Source organism: Sturnus vulgaris, chromosome 26, assembly GCF_052056855.1.
Source record: "Sturnus vulgaris isolate bStuVul1 chromosome 26, bStuVul1.hap1, whole genome shotgun sequence".
Classification (NCBI taxonomy): Eukaryota; Metazoa; Chordata; class Aves; order Passeriformes; family Sturnidae; genus Sturnus; species Sturnus vulgaris.
In genome coordinates this window covers 4,795,726-4,812,356 of record NC_142268.1, presented here as the reverse complement: position 1 = coordinate 4,812,356, position 16,631 = coordinate 4,795,726, and the positions used below count along the sequence as shown (strand labels likewise).

Genomic DNA, 16,631 nt, shown 5'->3' with positions numbered 1-16,631 from the left:
TGTCCTGGCGCACAGGTTACTAAAGGAGATTTTGCGGCGCAGCGTGGCGGGGGTCACATTTCAGCCTGCGCCGTCTCGCTTTCCCAAATCGCTGGGCAGCAGCCAGGGACGGCGGGAGGGGGTGCAGGATCCGGCACATCACAGCTCCCGCCAGGCAACCGTGGGACCAAGCGGCCTCGTCGCCTGTGGCAGCGGGGCGAGGCGGGCTGGCGGCGGCGCCTCTGCAGCACACAGTGATGGGTGGCTCCCTGGGGACAGCCAGCAGGTCATCGGCACTCGCCGTCCTCCCGGCAGCCCAACGTGCCTGTGCAATGTGGGAGCACCTGGAAAAGGGGGTCTGAGCAGAGAGGGGGACACACACCTGGCGTTGCCACAACATGCCAGCACCCAGATGATCTGGGTGACATCCACCGTGCCTTTGATGGGACTATACCCCCAGGAAGACATCCTGGGGTGTTGAGGGAGCAGTGGTGCCTCTCTTTTTCAGAGCTGGTTTGGGGAAAGGGGTAATGTCTGTGTGGAAAATCAACATTTTTCTCTCATGGGCTTTTTTTCTTTTTTCTTTTCCTTTGAAAGCAAAAATATTTCTTGTTTTTTTGTGATCAGAAACATGTTGGGGGTTTTTTTGGCCAACAGCTGGTCAAATACCATTTCCCCGTGAAGGGAATGCAGGGGCCCTTTGCAAGGAGAGTGAAAGCCTTCTTTAAAAACAAAATGAAAAACCCAGTTTCAAAAAAAATCCACCTGGCTATGGACTTGAATGAGCTCCCAGGGAAGAGGGGTCAGCAGGAGGGCTGGATCCTGGTGTTCCCGTGCCAGGCAGTGCTGCTGGAGTGGTGGCGGTGGTAGAGAGGGCAACGTCCACGGCAGGCAGCCCGAAGCCCAGGGCTGGAGATTTCGCCCAAAATGCTGCTCAGCGCTGGCTGCTGGCCGGGGAAGGAGGATTAATGTGCTTTTAGAGCAGTGGTGAGTTAACTGAGAAATCAATCCTTGGCAGTGGCTGGCCCCAGGTCCCCCAGCGCGTGAGCGCTGCCGCACCTGGGCCACGGGATCCTTTCCCAGCTCCTCTCCAGGACTTGGGAAGCTCCGGGTCTTGGCGGCTGGCGCAGGGCGTTGGGTCCCGGCCAAGCTGGCACAGAGCGCCCGGCCGCGGGGGATGCCTGCCCAGGGCCGACATGACGGATGGCGAGCTCAGCCGCCCGCCCCGAGCCAGGTCCGAGCCCGGGTGCGAGCCAGGCCCCGGGATGCCCGGGGGTACCCTGTGCATCCCCTCCTGCAGCTGGCACATCCCAGGGGTCTGCATACCCCCCTTGAGGGTGAGATCTCAGGGTGTCTGGCTGCCAGGGCAGGGAGGGAGGCTGAGCTCAGGCTTTTGCCTGCACCAATTTGGTGCATCCAAAAGCATCTTGGTACCGAAAATCCATGAGGATTTGGCACGGGGCACCCCATGAAGCTTTGCCCCACTCAGACTCAGCCCCACCAGCAGCCCTCAGCCATGCCACGCGGACGTCATCAGTGATGCCACATGATTCTGGCAGGGCCTGGCACCCACTGATGCCCTGGCTGCTCCCATCGCCTTTGCCACCCTGCCTCGACCTGCCCGGCACACCCCAAGGTGCTGTAGGAGAAATCTTCTCCCCATGGGTCCCTAAGGAGCACATCCCTGCCACCCCAGGGCCCTGCCTGCACTTCCCAGCTTGGGTGCAAGGACTGATGGGCACAGCAGCCCCCCTAGCCCCCTCCCACGGGCAGCCAGCCTCCTCGGAGAAGCTCTGTGCTGGCACTGCCATCCCTGTGAAGAGGAGACACAGCACAGCCGGGGGAGGCAGGCAGCATGCCAGCTTCACAGGGAACAACTCTCCTTCCCCTCCAGTGAGGGACTCTGGGGATGCTCCCCATCACCGTCACCATCCTCATCATGCCACCAAGGGTTTGGCTTGTGGTTAGAACAGGTGCAGGCACAACAGAGTGATGGTGGGAAAATGGGCACCCCTTGGTCTGCAGGGACATGTCCAAGGGCCAGGCACAGAGATGGCTGGCACAGGCATCATTGGGTAAGGAAGGAGGGTGAGCAGACAGGGCAAACTGTTCTTGTCCCTGGTGCTATTCCCAGAGAGCCCTGCCTGGCAGGGACCTGCCTCCACCACCTCCAAAAGTGGGAGACACTGACCCTCCATTTCCCTGTGAGTACCAAATCGCTATTCAGGCCGTCCTTGCGGTGCATAGCCCTGGGTCGGGATGAATCCCTCTGTGCCACCGTGGCACTTCTCCCCTGGGCCCTTGAGCTCCCTATTCCAGGAGCCCAGGGCTCCTCGGGGAACCGCCTTTCCCGCTCTTTGTTGTGCCTTGATAAGGGCTGGCTGGGCCACCCCTTGCCATGGTTCCTCTGCCCAGCGAACCTTGCCACGCCAGCACTGCCCTGGCCACACTGTCCACACCACAGCCACCTCTGAAAGTGGGGAAAACCGCCAGGTCAAAAATGACCAGGTTAAAACCGGAACAGGCTACGGCTCCCAGCATCCATCTCCAGCCCTACCAGGCTCAGGGGAATAGGACAGCTCCAAAGGGAGCTATTCCCAATTGCTCCAAGAGCTCCGGGCAGTGCTCTGGGCTCTGGCAGCTGGGCTTTGTTCAGCAGTCTGCAAAGGCGTGTGCACACCCGCAGCGCTGGGCACGCGGTGGGATCACTCCCTGCCCCAGTACGGAGGGAACTGCGGGCATGAGGGACCTGAACCACGGTCAGGGAGGGAACCGTGAGCAGGGCAAAGCTGCCCAGGGAGGGGACAAATCGGCAGGTACCTCGAAAAAGGGCTGCTGATTTACTGCACGAGGCCCCAGACAAGTCCAAGGTGATGAGGGGGAGAGCAGCACAGCGTGACCGCCGGCCAGCAGCCCCTCATGCAGCTGGCTTTATCCCACCTGCCTCCCCGCATGCCCATTCCGGCCCTTCGACCCAGCATCAGGAACCTCACCGAAAACAGGATCTGTTTTTCCCGGGTGAGAATTTAAGATGGGATCAGGCTGGAGCAGCGGGCGTGAGCAGCGGGGCAGGGCTCGCCAGGGCAGGCGGGCACGGCGCGGCAGGCGCCGCGGGGAAAGCGAGGATCTCCCGAAGGTTGCATTTAAAGAACAGCCTCATTGTTTTTCCCAAACAATACTCAGCAGATGGGAGAATTGAAAGTGTGTTGCAACCTTCCCTCTCTTCCCCCGCCATGCCCGGCTTGCTGCTCCCATCCTTTGGCAGCCGATCTGAGCTCCCGGCTGGAAACCAGTTCTCCGGAGCTACTGGTGGAGGGGGTGAGCACCGGTGCTGAAAAACCCCGGCGCTTTTGGGAAAGGGGCTTGCCAAAGGATGCCCCATGAGATGTGCCCAGCAGGCAGCTCCCTGCTCCAGCCACGTGCTTGCAGCAGCGGTGGCAGCCGAGTGATGTGTGGAGCCCGGCCATAGCCAGGGCGAGGTGGGATCCCCTCGGATGCCTGGAGATGTGGCTGTGACCGTGCCACGTGGCTGCAATGCTTCTGGCAGCCCAGCTCCACCCCAGGCCCCAAGCTGTGCCCGTTTGCTGGTATCGAGGTTTGTGCCAGGCCAGCTTAGCCAGGTGCTCCCCAACGCCCCTCGGATTCTGAGCCCCTGACTGTGGCACACACGGGGGTCCATGCCTTGCCACTGGCTCTTGGTCAGGCAGTGTGGGCGCATCGCCTCTGCCATCCCATAATCAGTTCTGCACCCCTAGCATGGAGCCTGGGAGGGGGAAGAGGGTCTCTGACCAGACCCTGGCGGGATGCCCGGTTTCCAACATTGTGGCTGCCTTGGAGGATGGCGCCCATCTCACTTCATTCCCATCCTGCTGGTACCAGGGTGGGGGACTGGGGGAACTGCCAGGTACCAGACACGAGCCAGATATGTAGGAGCATCACCAGTCATAAAATTCGCGATATTCTCCCACCAGAAGTATCCCAAATCTTCCCCCACTGTGGATCCAGGAGCCAAGGATAACCATTACGGCTTTGGAAATCCCTTCAGCTTCTCGGCAGCAGCTCCCAGGGGACACACGTGCAGGTCTCTGGCAGGTGCTCAGCTCCAGGGTTATTTTGGAGTCCGGGCAGCCGGACACCCCCCCGCCCCCCGCCCTGCTTCCCCGTGGGCAGGGTGAGGCCTCGTGCGTGGCGGTGGTTCCGGTACTGCTTCCCTGCTAATCTAGGCAGCTCCCTCTTGACTTCCCGGCCTGTCCCTGAGGGGGGACAGAGGTGAGCTGCGGGAAGTCCCCAAGCAGGGACACAGAGCTGGGGAGGGCACGGAACCACCCTCTTGCCTGACGGGAGACACGGCCGAGGCCGTGGCCAGGAGCGTGTCACGGGCGATGCCTTTGCCAGGGCTATTTTGGTGCCGCTGGGCTCTCCAGCTTGGGCCTGTTCCGGCTGGGAAAGGCGCCTGCCGGAGGGGTCCCGCGGTCCCAGCGGCCGTGCCGGGCTCCAGGGCTGGCAGTGGTGGTGGTGGGGAGATGCGCAAAGGCCAGGGCAGGGCGGCTCCCGCGCACGTTCCAATGTATCCACATCACCATCCGCAGCTCCCGAGCCCGGGCGAGCCTGCCCGCCGAGCGGGTGGGATGGGAACGGGAACGGGAATGGGAACGGCTGGGCTGGCAGTGGGGGCGATGGCCGGTCCCATCCGAACCGGGCTGGACCGGAGCTGAGGCTATGCCAGGGTGAGGGGGAGGACACCAGAGCCTCCCCTGTCCCCAGGCAGTGGGGCAGAGGATCTGCGGAGGAAAAACCAGCTCCCCTCCGAGGAGCCAGGAGGAGTGCTGGGAACAGCACGGATTTGTGAGGAGAAGGGCTCTGCCAGCCCCGGCCCGGCCAGCGACCGCACAGCTTCCCACATCACACCAGCACTGTGAGCTGGCAACAACAGGAGCTGCCAACCCAGCACTAGCTGGAGACTGAGAGGGTTGGGAGGTGGTGGGACCCCTGGCAGGGATGGAGTCAGGGTGGGAAAGGCGGGATGGCAAGGAAAGGGAAAAAAAGAAAGAAAAAAGGGAAAAGAAAAAAAAAAAAAAAAAAAAGAAAAAAACAAGCAAGAAAGAAAAAAAGCAAGGGAAAAATTAAAAAGAAAAATAAGAAGGGAAAAAAGAAAAAGTACAAATAAAAAAATAGAAAAGAAAAAGAGTTAAAAAAAAAAGAAAGAAAAAGAAAGAGAAGTAAATAAGCCAGATTGAGGTGTGACCCTTGCCAAGTCAACCACACGACAGGGAGCACCACCTCAGGGTCATCTGAGCAGCCCTGGTGCTGCCCACCCTGCCCGTGTCCTCCCCAGCCTCACGCTGCGGCCAGGGAGAGCCGGGGCCGGGCCCCGCGCTGCCCCCGCACCTCACAGAGCCACGCGGGGATCCCCACGGACCCCCATGGGCAGCAGAGCCCAAGCACCGAGGCAGAGCCAGACCCAGCCCACAGCCACGTCCCGAGGGAGGGGGTCTGGCAGGAGGGAGCCCGGCACGGGCAGGGGGGTCCTGCAGCAGCACCCCCTCCCCAGCACAGCCCCGTGGGGTGCAGCACGAGGCCGGGCCCGGGGCGAGCAGCGGCTGCCAGCAGGGAACAGGTTACGAGGCGGGGAAAGCTGCCTGCTCAATAATTAAATAAATATCAGCGATCAATAAGCACAATGCAAAGGCAGAGCCGCAGTGGTCGTGCTGTGGGCAAGGGGGGGTGGTTCCTGAATCTCCCCCCTGTGGCCACGCCGGCTGTTGGGGGAGATTTCGGGGACACCCTGCTTGCCTGCAGCGTGGGCCCAGGCACAGCCACCCTGCCGCGTGCCACCGAACCACGGCGGCCTGGCCTGGGGTGACACCGGTGTCCCCACGCACAGCTTGAGGCTGCCCCTTGTCACCCCGACGGGGACTGGCATCACCCCTCGCCTCGGGTACTGAGGGGGTGCCCGCCACATCCTGCCGTGCACCACCCCCCTGCCCTCTCGCCCGCCAGCGCAGCGTGGCACGGCCGGGTGCACATTGTCCCAAAGTTGGAGGATTTCGAACAAAATGCCTGTGCCCCCACACCCCTTGCACCCCACCATGTGCAGCTGGGCTGGGGGGGGGGGGGGGGGGGGAAGGAAAAAGTTTCACACTACGCAAGAGGCAGCACGGCCGAGCCCGAGCCTGCAGCACGGAGCCCCCCCCGGCTCCCCGAACCCACTGAGGACTCCCCGCATCCCACGGTGTCCCCCCGCACCCCTAAAGCCGGCGGCTTCCCCGCACCACCCACCTCTGGGTGCAGAGAACAAAAAATAAAACCCAAACCACAACGCAATCTTCCAACCCCCCCACGCCCCAAGTGAAAGTGAAGGCTGAAAAAACCCAAAAAGCACCAGAAACACCATAAAAAACCCCTGCAAAAGGCAAGGGAGGGGGACAAGAGGGGAACGCGGCTCCTCTGAGCAGCCCTGCACGGCCCCAACCCGCCTTTCTCTGTTATGATTATTTTTAGGGAGAGGGGTATTGCATTTTCTGGGTTTTCTTGTTTTTCTTTTTTTTTTTCCTTTTCTTTTCTTTTTTTTTTTTTTTTTTTTGCATTGCTACTGTTAAAGTCTGTTGCGGCGAAAGGAGCAAATTGGGGGAGAGGGGACGCGGGGGGGTCCCGGTTACCTGGGTCAGGCAGAGAGGAGACGAATACATCCCGAGCCGTGCTGGGAAAGTGCCTAATTGCAGGGCTGAGACTCGAGGCGTAAAAGTTACTGAGTCATTTCGGAGGCTGGAGCAGTCCGGGCGTTTTTTCTCTCTCTCTCCTCCGGAGCGGCTCTGCGGGGCCCGGGGGGGGGCAGCCGGGCTCAGGGGGGCGGCCCCGCGGGAGGGGGGGCCGAGGAGGAAATAAAAAGATTCCAACTTCCACCCCCCCGCCAAAAAAAGTAAAAAAAAAAAAAAACAAAAAAAACCCCAAAAAAACCAAAACCAAAACAAACCAACCCTTAGAAAAAAAAATTAAAAATAAAAAGCAAAATTCCCCCCCCTTGGAAAATAAAGCTCTTTTTTGTTGTTGTTGTTGTTTGTTTGGGGGTTTTGGGGGGGTGATTTAAAGAGGCAGAAGGGTCATCCTCGCCCCCGGGGGGTCGGGGGTCCGCACCCAGCCTGCAGGCACGGGCGGCGGGGAAGTTAGAAGGGAAGCGGCTCCATCCGAGACCCGGGCAGCGGAGAGAGAGAGGAAAGAAAGAATGAGAAAATGAAAAAAAAAAAAAAAAAAAAAAAGAAAAAAAAAAGAGCGAGGAATGAAGTGACGTTATGAAAAAAGCCCATCCCAAAATATTACATCCCATTTAAAGATGTAGGAACCCCCTTTGGCTCGCAGGGCCGAAGCGCTGCGGGGCAGGGGGGAGCGGGGGAGGGACGGGGCCCCCGCGGGACAGCGAATCCCCCCTCGCCCCGGCGCGGCCAGCGCCGAGCGCGCCCGGCTTTGGGTGTTTTGGGGGTTTTATTTTTTTTAATTTTTTTTTTTTTTTTTAAACTAAACAGAGCCAATCCGGCGATGGGAGAGAAAAAACCCTGCAGATTCATGTGCAACTTCTGGGCAGCGGCCCCGGCGCGGGGGGGTGGTAGCGGTGTTACTCCCCGCACCCAGCCCCGGTGCGGGGGGGCCGCCCCACCGGCCCCACGCTGCCCCCACCGCATCCCGCGGAGACGCTCATTCCCTCCCCGCGTTATTTAACCGGCGGCAGCATCACGGTGCCACGGCAGAAAGAAAGCACCACGGGCAGCCCCAAGGTCCCCCCCGTTCCAGGGAGCTCCGCAACCCCTCCCGCACAAAGAGAGCGGGAGGTGAAAAAAACGGAGCCTGCGCCCGGTAAACTCTCAACCGCAAGTTCTCACTCCGCAACCCCCCGGCCCTGGCCGATCGCGGGCGCTAATGACGCTAATTAGAGAGCGCGCGGGGAGCGCCACGGGCGGAACACAAAGGGGATCCCCGGGCACCTCCCGAGCCGGGGGGGCCGCGCCCCGCTCCCCTTCCGCACCGGGGGTCGCCGCTCTCTTCAGGGACCCGATCCGCAGCACGGCATCTCCCGGCGAGGGGCTGAGGCTCCAGCGCTGCCTCTCTCTCCCCCCAAAATAAGAAAACCGCTTGGTTTTTTGGGTGGTTTTTTGGTTTTTTTTTTCCTCCTCTGCGGGGACGAACCCCCGCAGCGCCTCTCCCCGCACAACTCTCAATTTTCACTCTCAACCTCTGCCGGCCCCCGCGGCCCATCCCCGCCCGGGATTGGGGTTCACCCCGCACAATACCCCCGCAGAGACATCCCCGTCCCCGCGGGATGCGGCGGCTCCGCGCAAACTTGGCCGGGCGGGCCCGCTCTCCGCATCCTCCCGGGGCGGCTCGGGCCGCGCCGACGCGCTCCCCCCGTGGCCTGGCAAGAGGCGAAGCCCCGCACAGCGGGGCCGGGGGAAATGTTTTTATTCTCGCATCGAGGACGGTGATTCCCCTCTCCCACCCCAGTTCGGGCAGCGCGGACTTGAGCGCGACCCTCCCGGGCGTCACTTCCAAGTTCAAGTCGGTGCGGCTGGCGGCCTCTCCGCCCCTTTTTTAGCGGCCATTTTCAGCTCCATCCAGCCCTCCGCTGGCTGCGGAGGCTCCCCCCGCGCCGCGCCGCGACCTCCCCGCCGGGCGGCTCCCGCCGCCGCCTCCGCCCCCCGGTACCGCGGGGCGGGTGGGCAGGGGGAGGAGAGACGGCGGCAGCTTCCCCCCGCCCGCCCCCGCCGCCCCGCGCCCCCCCCGCCCCGACACCGTATTAAACTCGCCCCGCCGCCCCCTCCCCGGCAGCAACTTTTGCTCGTGAGGCACCCGCAAACACACGCACACGGGGGGGGGGGGGGGGGGGGGGGAAGAGTGGGGAAGTAGAAGAGAAAACGAAAGTGTCATGGGACCTACCATCGCCAAGTGCAATTAACGGGCTCCAAGTTGCTGCGAAGCGCAAAGCAAAGAGGATGGATGGGCTGGTTTGGGATTTTGGTCTAAAACGTGTGTTTTCCACCGCGCCGAAGGAGGAGGAAAAAAACCGGTGCCCCGCGAAAGAATTAAAAAATTAAAAACCCAATAATCATAATAATAACAATAATGGTAATTATAGTAAAAGTCCTCCGAGGCCAGCGGCACAGCACAGTGTCCCCCGCGGGCGGTCACCCTCGCTCCGGCTCCGTGGCGCTGCCGGGGGCCATGCTCCGGGCGGGGGGCCGGGCTCGGGGCGGGGGGCGCGGGGCGGCGGTGACGGGCGGCGGGAGCGCGGAGCCCGCGCCCGGCCCGGCCTTATGCGCTGCGGGGGTGGCGGGGCTGGGGGATGGCGGGGGGGGGGTGCGATGGGTATATTTGGAAGGCAAGCAAAAAAAAAATTTTTTTTTCTAAAAATTTAAGAAAAAAGAAAAAAACCAAAAATAATAATAAAAAATAAAATAAATAAAGCCCGGGAGCGGGGCGGGCGGGCGGCGCCTATGGCAGAGCAGCGCGGGCATCCCCCCCGCGCCCCCCCGGCGCAGCCCCACTCCGGCCGGGCACAGCTCCTCCTCGCAGCCCGCAGCGCCCCGGCCCCATCGCCGCCTCCCCCGCCTCCTCCTCCTCCTCCTCTGCCTCCTCCCCTCGCCCGGGGCACCGGCGGCGTTGCGGCGGGGACGCTCCCGGTGCGGGGGCGGGGAGGGAGGAGGAGGAGGAGGGAGAGAAGGAGGTGTAGGAGGAGGAGGAAGGCTCCGGCCCCGCTCGCCCGGCAGCGCGACGGCGGCCCCCGGATGGTGCGGGTAGGTGGCGGGGGCTGCGGCGCGGCCCCCCCGGGGCCGGCTGGCTGCGGGGCCGCCCCTCCGGCCCTGCCCGGCGCGGGGGGGGCGGTGGGGGGGCGCGGCCCCGGCGCGGAGCTACCGCAGCGCGGGGAGGAGCCGCGGGCAGCGCCGGGCCCACTGCCCGCCCCCGCCCCGGGCATCCCCCGGGCATCCCCCGGGCACCCCCGGCCCCGCTCAGCCCTGGCCGCCAGCCCCCAGCCCGGGCATCCCCTGGGCACGCAGCCCCGGCTCCGCGCCGCGGAGATTCGCCCTCACCCCCATCCCCGGCACACGGACACCCCCCCCGTTCCACGGGGGGACACAGCTCACCACCCCCGGTGCGGACACCGCATGGTCACCCCAATCCCCCGGGTGCGGACGCCCCGATGGTCACCCCCCGCCTGTCAACCCCGTTCCGGAAGGCAGAAGCCTCCCGTGTCACCCCCCCGCCATCCCCACCCTGGGTGCAGACACCTGCCCCGGTCACCCTTCCTGCCACCCCCCGTCCCTGGGGGCAGACACCCCTCGGCTGTGTCCCCCCCTGCCCCCCTTCTCCAGCCCTCTTCGCCATCCTCCATCCCTGCCCCTCCAGGGTTCCCCACCCATCCCTGTCCCCCCAGGCTCTCGTGTTCTCCCCAGCTTTCCGTTCACCCCTTCCCCAGGAACTCCCCCGGATTCTCCCCCATCTCTTAAAGCCACAGGGCCGCTTTGCAGCCGGGGCTGGGCAGGCTGGGGGCTTTGCCCCCTCCCAGTCCCACTCAAAAGTTGGCAGCGCCCTGGGTTTGCTCCGGGAGTGGCGAAGGGCTCGTGGGGGGGGAGAGCGATTCCCTCATTTCTATCGACCCCTTTTGTGTCTGGACCTGGATTTTTAACCCTTGTTATCGAGTAATCCTTTAATCTCTTAATCCTTTCAAATAACCATATTTTTCTATAGGAAGGCAACAAAAATTAGATATTTTTTCAGTTTGCTGAGGGCCGAAGCATGCATCGTGTGCCTGGATTTTTCGGCACGCTCTGTAGTCCTGAACAAACAGGAACATAATCTCCGTCTGCCTTGAGCTCAAATGGTTTCAGTGTGATAAATAATATGCTAAATAATTTATTATATATTTAAAAAATAAAATTAAAGCAAACTACTCAGTTATTTCACTAGTTTTTATTCCATAATTTTCTCCCTCGTTTTTATATATGTATTTTTTAAGCGGCTACTCTGAGCCTGATCATTTTTACAAGGGCTCAGCTCAAATTTAGCAGGGATTTTGGATACACGGGAGGTTTGTTTTATCCATCCCCCATATCCCCTTTGCTTACATACATATCAAGATACTGGACATTAATTTGTACATTCACAGGGCATTGTATTGTGTTATATTATGTATATATATAATATATATATGCATATATTTACAGAGTTATTTGTCAGACACAAGTACGGCCATCGGCCTTATGGAAATGAGATCTAATTTTATTCCAGCTGTCTATAAAAAAAGAGAAAAATTCTTTAAATTTAAAACCTCTAGAACTTTTTTCTTTTATTTTTTTTTTTAATCACCATCTGCTCCCCCCCAAAAAAGCCACTTCCCTGTTTTAAAGCTGAAAAAAAAAAAAAAAAGGCTGAAATGAGCAGTTCCCTCGCCTCGTCCCAGCTCCAGAAGCCTCGAGGAATGTAAACTCGGCGGTAACTCCGCTCACAGAGCACAGTTTGCATTTTCTGCCCGGCTCTGAGTGCGATACGGCGCAAAAATAAACCCTGGGAAGAATTTGCCAATTTTTAACCACTTCCAAGGCTGCCGTGGTGCCCGCTGGCAGCTCCCTCTCTCCTGCCAGGCTTTTATTTTTCTCCAGCGATTCCTTGTCTCCCCTGGCCTGGCGTGTTTTGGGGGGGATGTGGATATTTGGGTTCAGGCTGTGGGAGATTGCTGGGCCTTGCCAGGCTGGCAGTGCCAGGGTGGGCAAGGAGGGAAAATGGGAGAGAAAGAGTAGAGCTGGGATTTTATTTTCCCTTCTGCGAGGCCCTGGGGTGCAGGGTGATGGGGAAGGGGTTATTTATTTCTTAATGATAAAGAAGTTATTTCTTATTTCTTATTTCTTATTTATTTCTTATTTCTTATTTCTTCTTATTTCTTATTTCATTTCTTTCTTATTTCTTATAAATAATAGTTTATATTTATTTATAATAAATAAACAACTGCTGTGGTTATTTATTTTTGTAATGCTGTTAAAAGTATTTCCTGGGTGATTCAAAGCTGGGGCTGAAGGGCTGCTGCCTTGGTTTTGAGACATTCCTGTGGGTTTTGAGTGGCCCAGGGGCACACCTTGTGTCCCCCCAAATTCATCCTGCAGTCTGTCCCCCCAGAATGATCCCATTTCTCCTCTGTCAGCGAGGACTCGTCCTGCAGGAACCGTAACAGCACTGGCTGAGGGTGGAAATAATTTCAGTGCAGTGAGTGGCACCTGTGCCCTGGCATTGGCAGGGCCAGAGGCAGAGCAAAGGGCACCCCAGATCCTGGCGCCTGCTCCGAGGCTCACCCGGCCCTGGGGTTTGGGGTGCAGGGTTTGGGGTGCCGTGGGCTGTGCTGCCCATGGGGCTGGAGAGCTGCCACCAGACCCTGCAGCCACCATCCCCACTCCCCCCTGCTCACTGCAGCCCCCTCAGCCTGAACCCCAGTTCCTAGTGTAACCCCAAGGCAGAAAAACACTAAAAATACAAAAATATCTTTTTTTGTGTGTGTGTGTGTTTCCAGGCTGCCTGTAAATGGCGTTTTGATGATGGGGGTGGAATCCAAACCAAATTTTAATTTTCCCGTGCAGGCCATCCCTGCTGCCTCAAATAAAACAAAAAGTGTGGGGTGGATTTGGGGCGCAGTTCTGTTTCTCCCAGTGTTTTTTTTTCAGGGATTAAAGCTGGGAGGTGGAAGCTGAGTTACTCCGATTCCAGGGAGTGGCTGGATCGGGCCCTTTGTTCATTTCCTTGGGTTTTTATCCCGGCCTGTTTGTGAGCTCACGACCCCCTGTCTATAAAACCAGTTCTTAGAACAAGTGGAAATTTGTGGGGCCCCCCCTCAAAGCTGGATTTTATTTCTAAAGGGCATTTCATGGTTGATTTGTGCTGCTAAGACACCTCGATGCCAACTTTTGGTCTCAGCCAAGGGGGTGCAGATACCCATGGAGCAGCACAGGGCTGGATGCCCCCCCATCACCACGGGAAAACATCCCCCAGCCTCATTAACCCTTTTTGGGGGCTCATTTTCAGCATTTTTTCAGGGCTTTCTCCAGGGTCCCATTCTACTGGGCGCAACGGCACGGCTGAGCCACGTCCCTCTCTGGAAAGAGGGAGAGAAAGGGAAATAATCCATGTTGGGATAGTTTTGTTGCTGCCTTTCTTTGATTTTAAAATAACTTTTAAGGAGAATATTCTGGTTTTGACCAGAATTTATTTACTTTATTCCTGCATATGGCTCTTGGCCTAGGTCCCAAACAGGCAGAGGTCTGGCCTGGCTCGATTCAAAGCCAAAACGTGCAATGAAAAGAGATTTTTTTCCCCCCCCTTTTCTCTTTCTTTCTAAAGCAGGTTTTTAACTAGTGAAATTGTTGCTGACGGGGGGGATTTCAGTTTAAAAATTGCAAGCAGATTTCAGGGAATTATTCTGCAGGAATTTCAAGGGTTTTTAGGATTTTTGCTGCGGCTTTTTATTGTTTTTTTCAATGCAAGTTAGATGTAAAAAGAAATAATATGAATCCCCAGTTTTTCCCCCCACTCTATATTTTTTCCATTGGCTCAAACATCATCTTTTCCCTCTGGATTTGTTGGAAGCCAGCCCTCAAAGAGCTCGTGTAGCCCTTTCCCCACTCTCACACAGCACGGCACAGGGAACCGTGACCTCACCGGAGCACATCTCCCCCAAAATGACCCTAGAACTTGGTTTTACATCAAAAAGGGGCTTTGGGGGTGTTGCCAAATGACTTCAAACACCACCACGGGCCCATGGTGCTTCTGCCCTCCCTATGCTGCAGACTTGGGCCAGGACTTTTGCAGCCATGTCTGGATGGAGGCACCAGGAATTCTTGCAAGCCCTGAATTTCACTGATTAAAAAAAACCCTCCCAACAACAACCAAACCCCAAATGCAACCAGGAAACGTTTCCTCACTTGGGTTTTTTGTTGGTTTTTTTGTTGGTTTTTTTTTTTTTGGTTTGTTTCTTTTTTGTGTCCACGGAAAGACATAAATCAAATCTGGCCACTCTCCCAGGGCTGGTTTGTCGTGTTGATGTTGGGGAATTTGGGGAAATTTCTGGAATGGGAGGAATGGGGAGGAATATGGCCCTGACTCTTTGTTTGGATCCTAGTTTGGTTTTTGTCTCCTCCCTGCCGACATAGCTGGCACAGGGGGTCCTGCCATTGTCCCCATGTCAGGGTCACATTGCCATGACAGCCCCTCGGCCCCTGCAGCTCAGTTTTGGGAGCAGGAGCACCTCAGTGCCATGACATCGGTGGCATCCTCCGCACAGGGATGTGGCTCTGCACCACTACACTGAGCCCAGCAGCGCCCCGGTGCCAGGGGGGCTCCCCAAAATGTTTGTGTGCCAAGGGGAGCAGCACCCAGGGTTCAAGGGAGGACAAAAATCCCCCTAAATACGGCTTTGCTGGAGAGGAGGGCGGAGGAGCAGGGAAGCTTTGGGGAGCTGAAAGTGAAAGTGGCGAGCAGTGGGTACGGCGAGTGTTCTGGGGACCCAGCTGGCACTCTGTCCCCTGGGGGACTCAGTCCCCAGGAGCTGGGCCTGGGCAAGGCTAAAGCAGCGGGTGGTGGTGTTTTGGAGTCCCAACAGAAGTGGGAAGGAATCCTGGGGGAATTTTAATCAGTTGCCAAAGCAAACAGAAGCACGGGGAGGTACCGAGGTACCTGCTCCGCCGCTGGATCCAGCACCTCCACCTCCCCTGCCCAGCGCCCTGGCCACGGTGTGTGCCCGGCCCAGCACGCCAGGGCAATGCTGGGGCAAACGCCCCAGCAGCAGCCATGGAAAACCACCGGTGCCCAGTTGTACCAGTTCAACACCAGGGCCAGCTGTGGGGTTCACACTCCCAGCACAGCCCTGGAGCGCAGCGCTGGCCTTGGACCCTCCAGCAGCCCTTAGATGAGGCCTTTGCTGTGGTAGGAAATGGTTTCTCTGAGGATTTTGTTTGCCAGAGGAGAAAACTGAGCTGGAATTTGCAAGAAGAAAGTTTGAGGGGAATGGCAAAGAATTATTATATTAATTTTCCAGAAGGAGCTTCCAATTGTGCCGGCACACAGCAACGTGTCCCAGAGCGACACAAACGGGGGTAATACCCAAAAGTGATAATAGGTGAAGGGTCCCTTTCCCGGGAAAAGTTTGGCAACTCACAGACTCCGTTGCCAGCCTCTGTCTGCAGCTAAACTAATTACTGCAGACAAATTGGCATGGACGTTCGCCTCACTGAGCTCTCGGCTGCACAAAGGGCTCGCTTTCCCTCCTTGCTTTCCCTCCTTGCCTTCCCTGCTTGCTTTCCCTCCTCGCTTTCTCTCCTTGCCGTCCCTCCCTGCTTTCCCTCATTTTCCCTCCCTTTCTCCCTTCCCTGACATGATTTTACGAGAGAGGAAAATTACTCGGATGCTGAGTGTACTGTAAGTAATAAGGGCTTTGAAAATAGGCTGCTAATTAAAAATGATACCACTGCTCGTTTGTTTTTAAGCACATATTAAACTTTTTCTCCCTTTCCTGCTGCATTCAAATGTTGGGGTTGCTGGCTTGGGTCTTTTTTTTTTTTTGTGAAAACTGGCTTTCCATGCCGTGATTCTGGTTTGATTTGATTCCCCCCTTCTGCCCCCCCCCGGGGTCTGCTTCGAATTAACGAAAGCCAAATCCAAGAAGCTGGAAAGGGATATTATAGAATTTTCCATGTCCTTATTATTTTTTTTTATTAGTGGGACCAGGCAGCTCAGCAGAGCAGGGAGGGGAAGTGGGCTTTGTGAGTGGGGGGGCTGCGTGAGGCACTGCTGGGGGGTTGCAGCCCCCACCTGCAGCTCAAGGACCTGGGGCTTGGGGGGCACATGGCCCAAGTATTTAGCACAGGGCATGGAGCTGCACCAGGAGATGATGGGATGTTCTGTCTGAACGTGGGGTTTGCAGGGTCACCCCCTATGCAGCATCCCCAGGGTGGTGGCAGGGGACCCCCAGAGCTGGCGTGGCACCTGCACTGTGGTGTCCTGGCAGGCACCAACTTGGGCACATGGAGCAGGCACCCAGGGATGCTGTAACCTGCTGGAGGCTCCCTAGGGGATGTGGTGGCACTTGGGTGTGTGGGTGCTGGCTGTGACAGTGCCCCAAGGCCAGGCACTGCCCGGGGCAGGTGCCCTGTGGGTGGTGGGCTCTGTGAGACCCTCTGGGGTCAGTGCCAGGGCCAGGCACCCTCTGCAGAGTGGGGGGCCCTTGGATAGCCCTGGGAAGGGAGTACAGGAGCTGTTTCATGGTCCTGGCCCAGATTTAGCTCACAAATTCCAAATGATTGCAGGGCCAGGGGCTGGGGGCAATAACGAGCTATGTGGGGACAAACACCTCGGTTCCCCCACCCCATGCCAGGGCGAGGGAACTCGGTGGGTTTGGATTTGTTCCCTGCCTGTTTCGCACTCGGGGCACTCGGAGCAGGGCCTGGAGAGTTAACACCAGCCACGCCAGCTCTTGGCCGCCGGCACACGCTCTGCCCGGCCCTGAACCGCCGCCAGCTCCCGCTCCGGCAACAACAGCCCCCATTGTGTGCCAGGCGCCCTGCGCCAGCACCCAGCTGCCGCCCGGGCCCAGGGTGCAGCGCAGGGCCACAAGTGGACTTTGTATCCCC

General features: G+C 58.3%; 1 protein-coding gene across 4 annotated transcripts in view; it reads right to left on the bottom strand.

The window, feature by feature from the left end:
* The window catches only part of NFIC (nuclear factor I C), a 44,488-nt gene extending 35,351 nt beyond the window's left edge, over positions 1 to 9,137 (bottom strand). The window contains exon 1 of one of the 4 annotated variants that reach the window (XM_014884406.2): positions 8,905 to 9,137. In XM_014884406.2, coding sequence (XP_014739892.2) covers positions 8,905 to 8,907 — 3 coding nt within the window. In that variant the 5' untranslated portion in view covers positions 8,908 to 9,137. Of the gene's footprint in view, positions 1 to 6,638; positions 7,483 to 8,904 lie in introns of those variants that run through there. The other 3 variants (XM_014884405.2, XM_014884407.2, XM_014884408.2) reach the window with 3 other exon arrangements.
* Between the last annotated feature and the right edge of the window lie 7,494 nt (positions 9,138 to 16,631).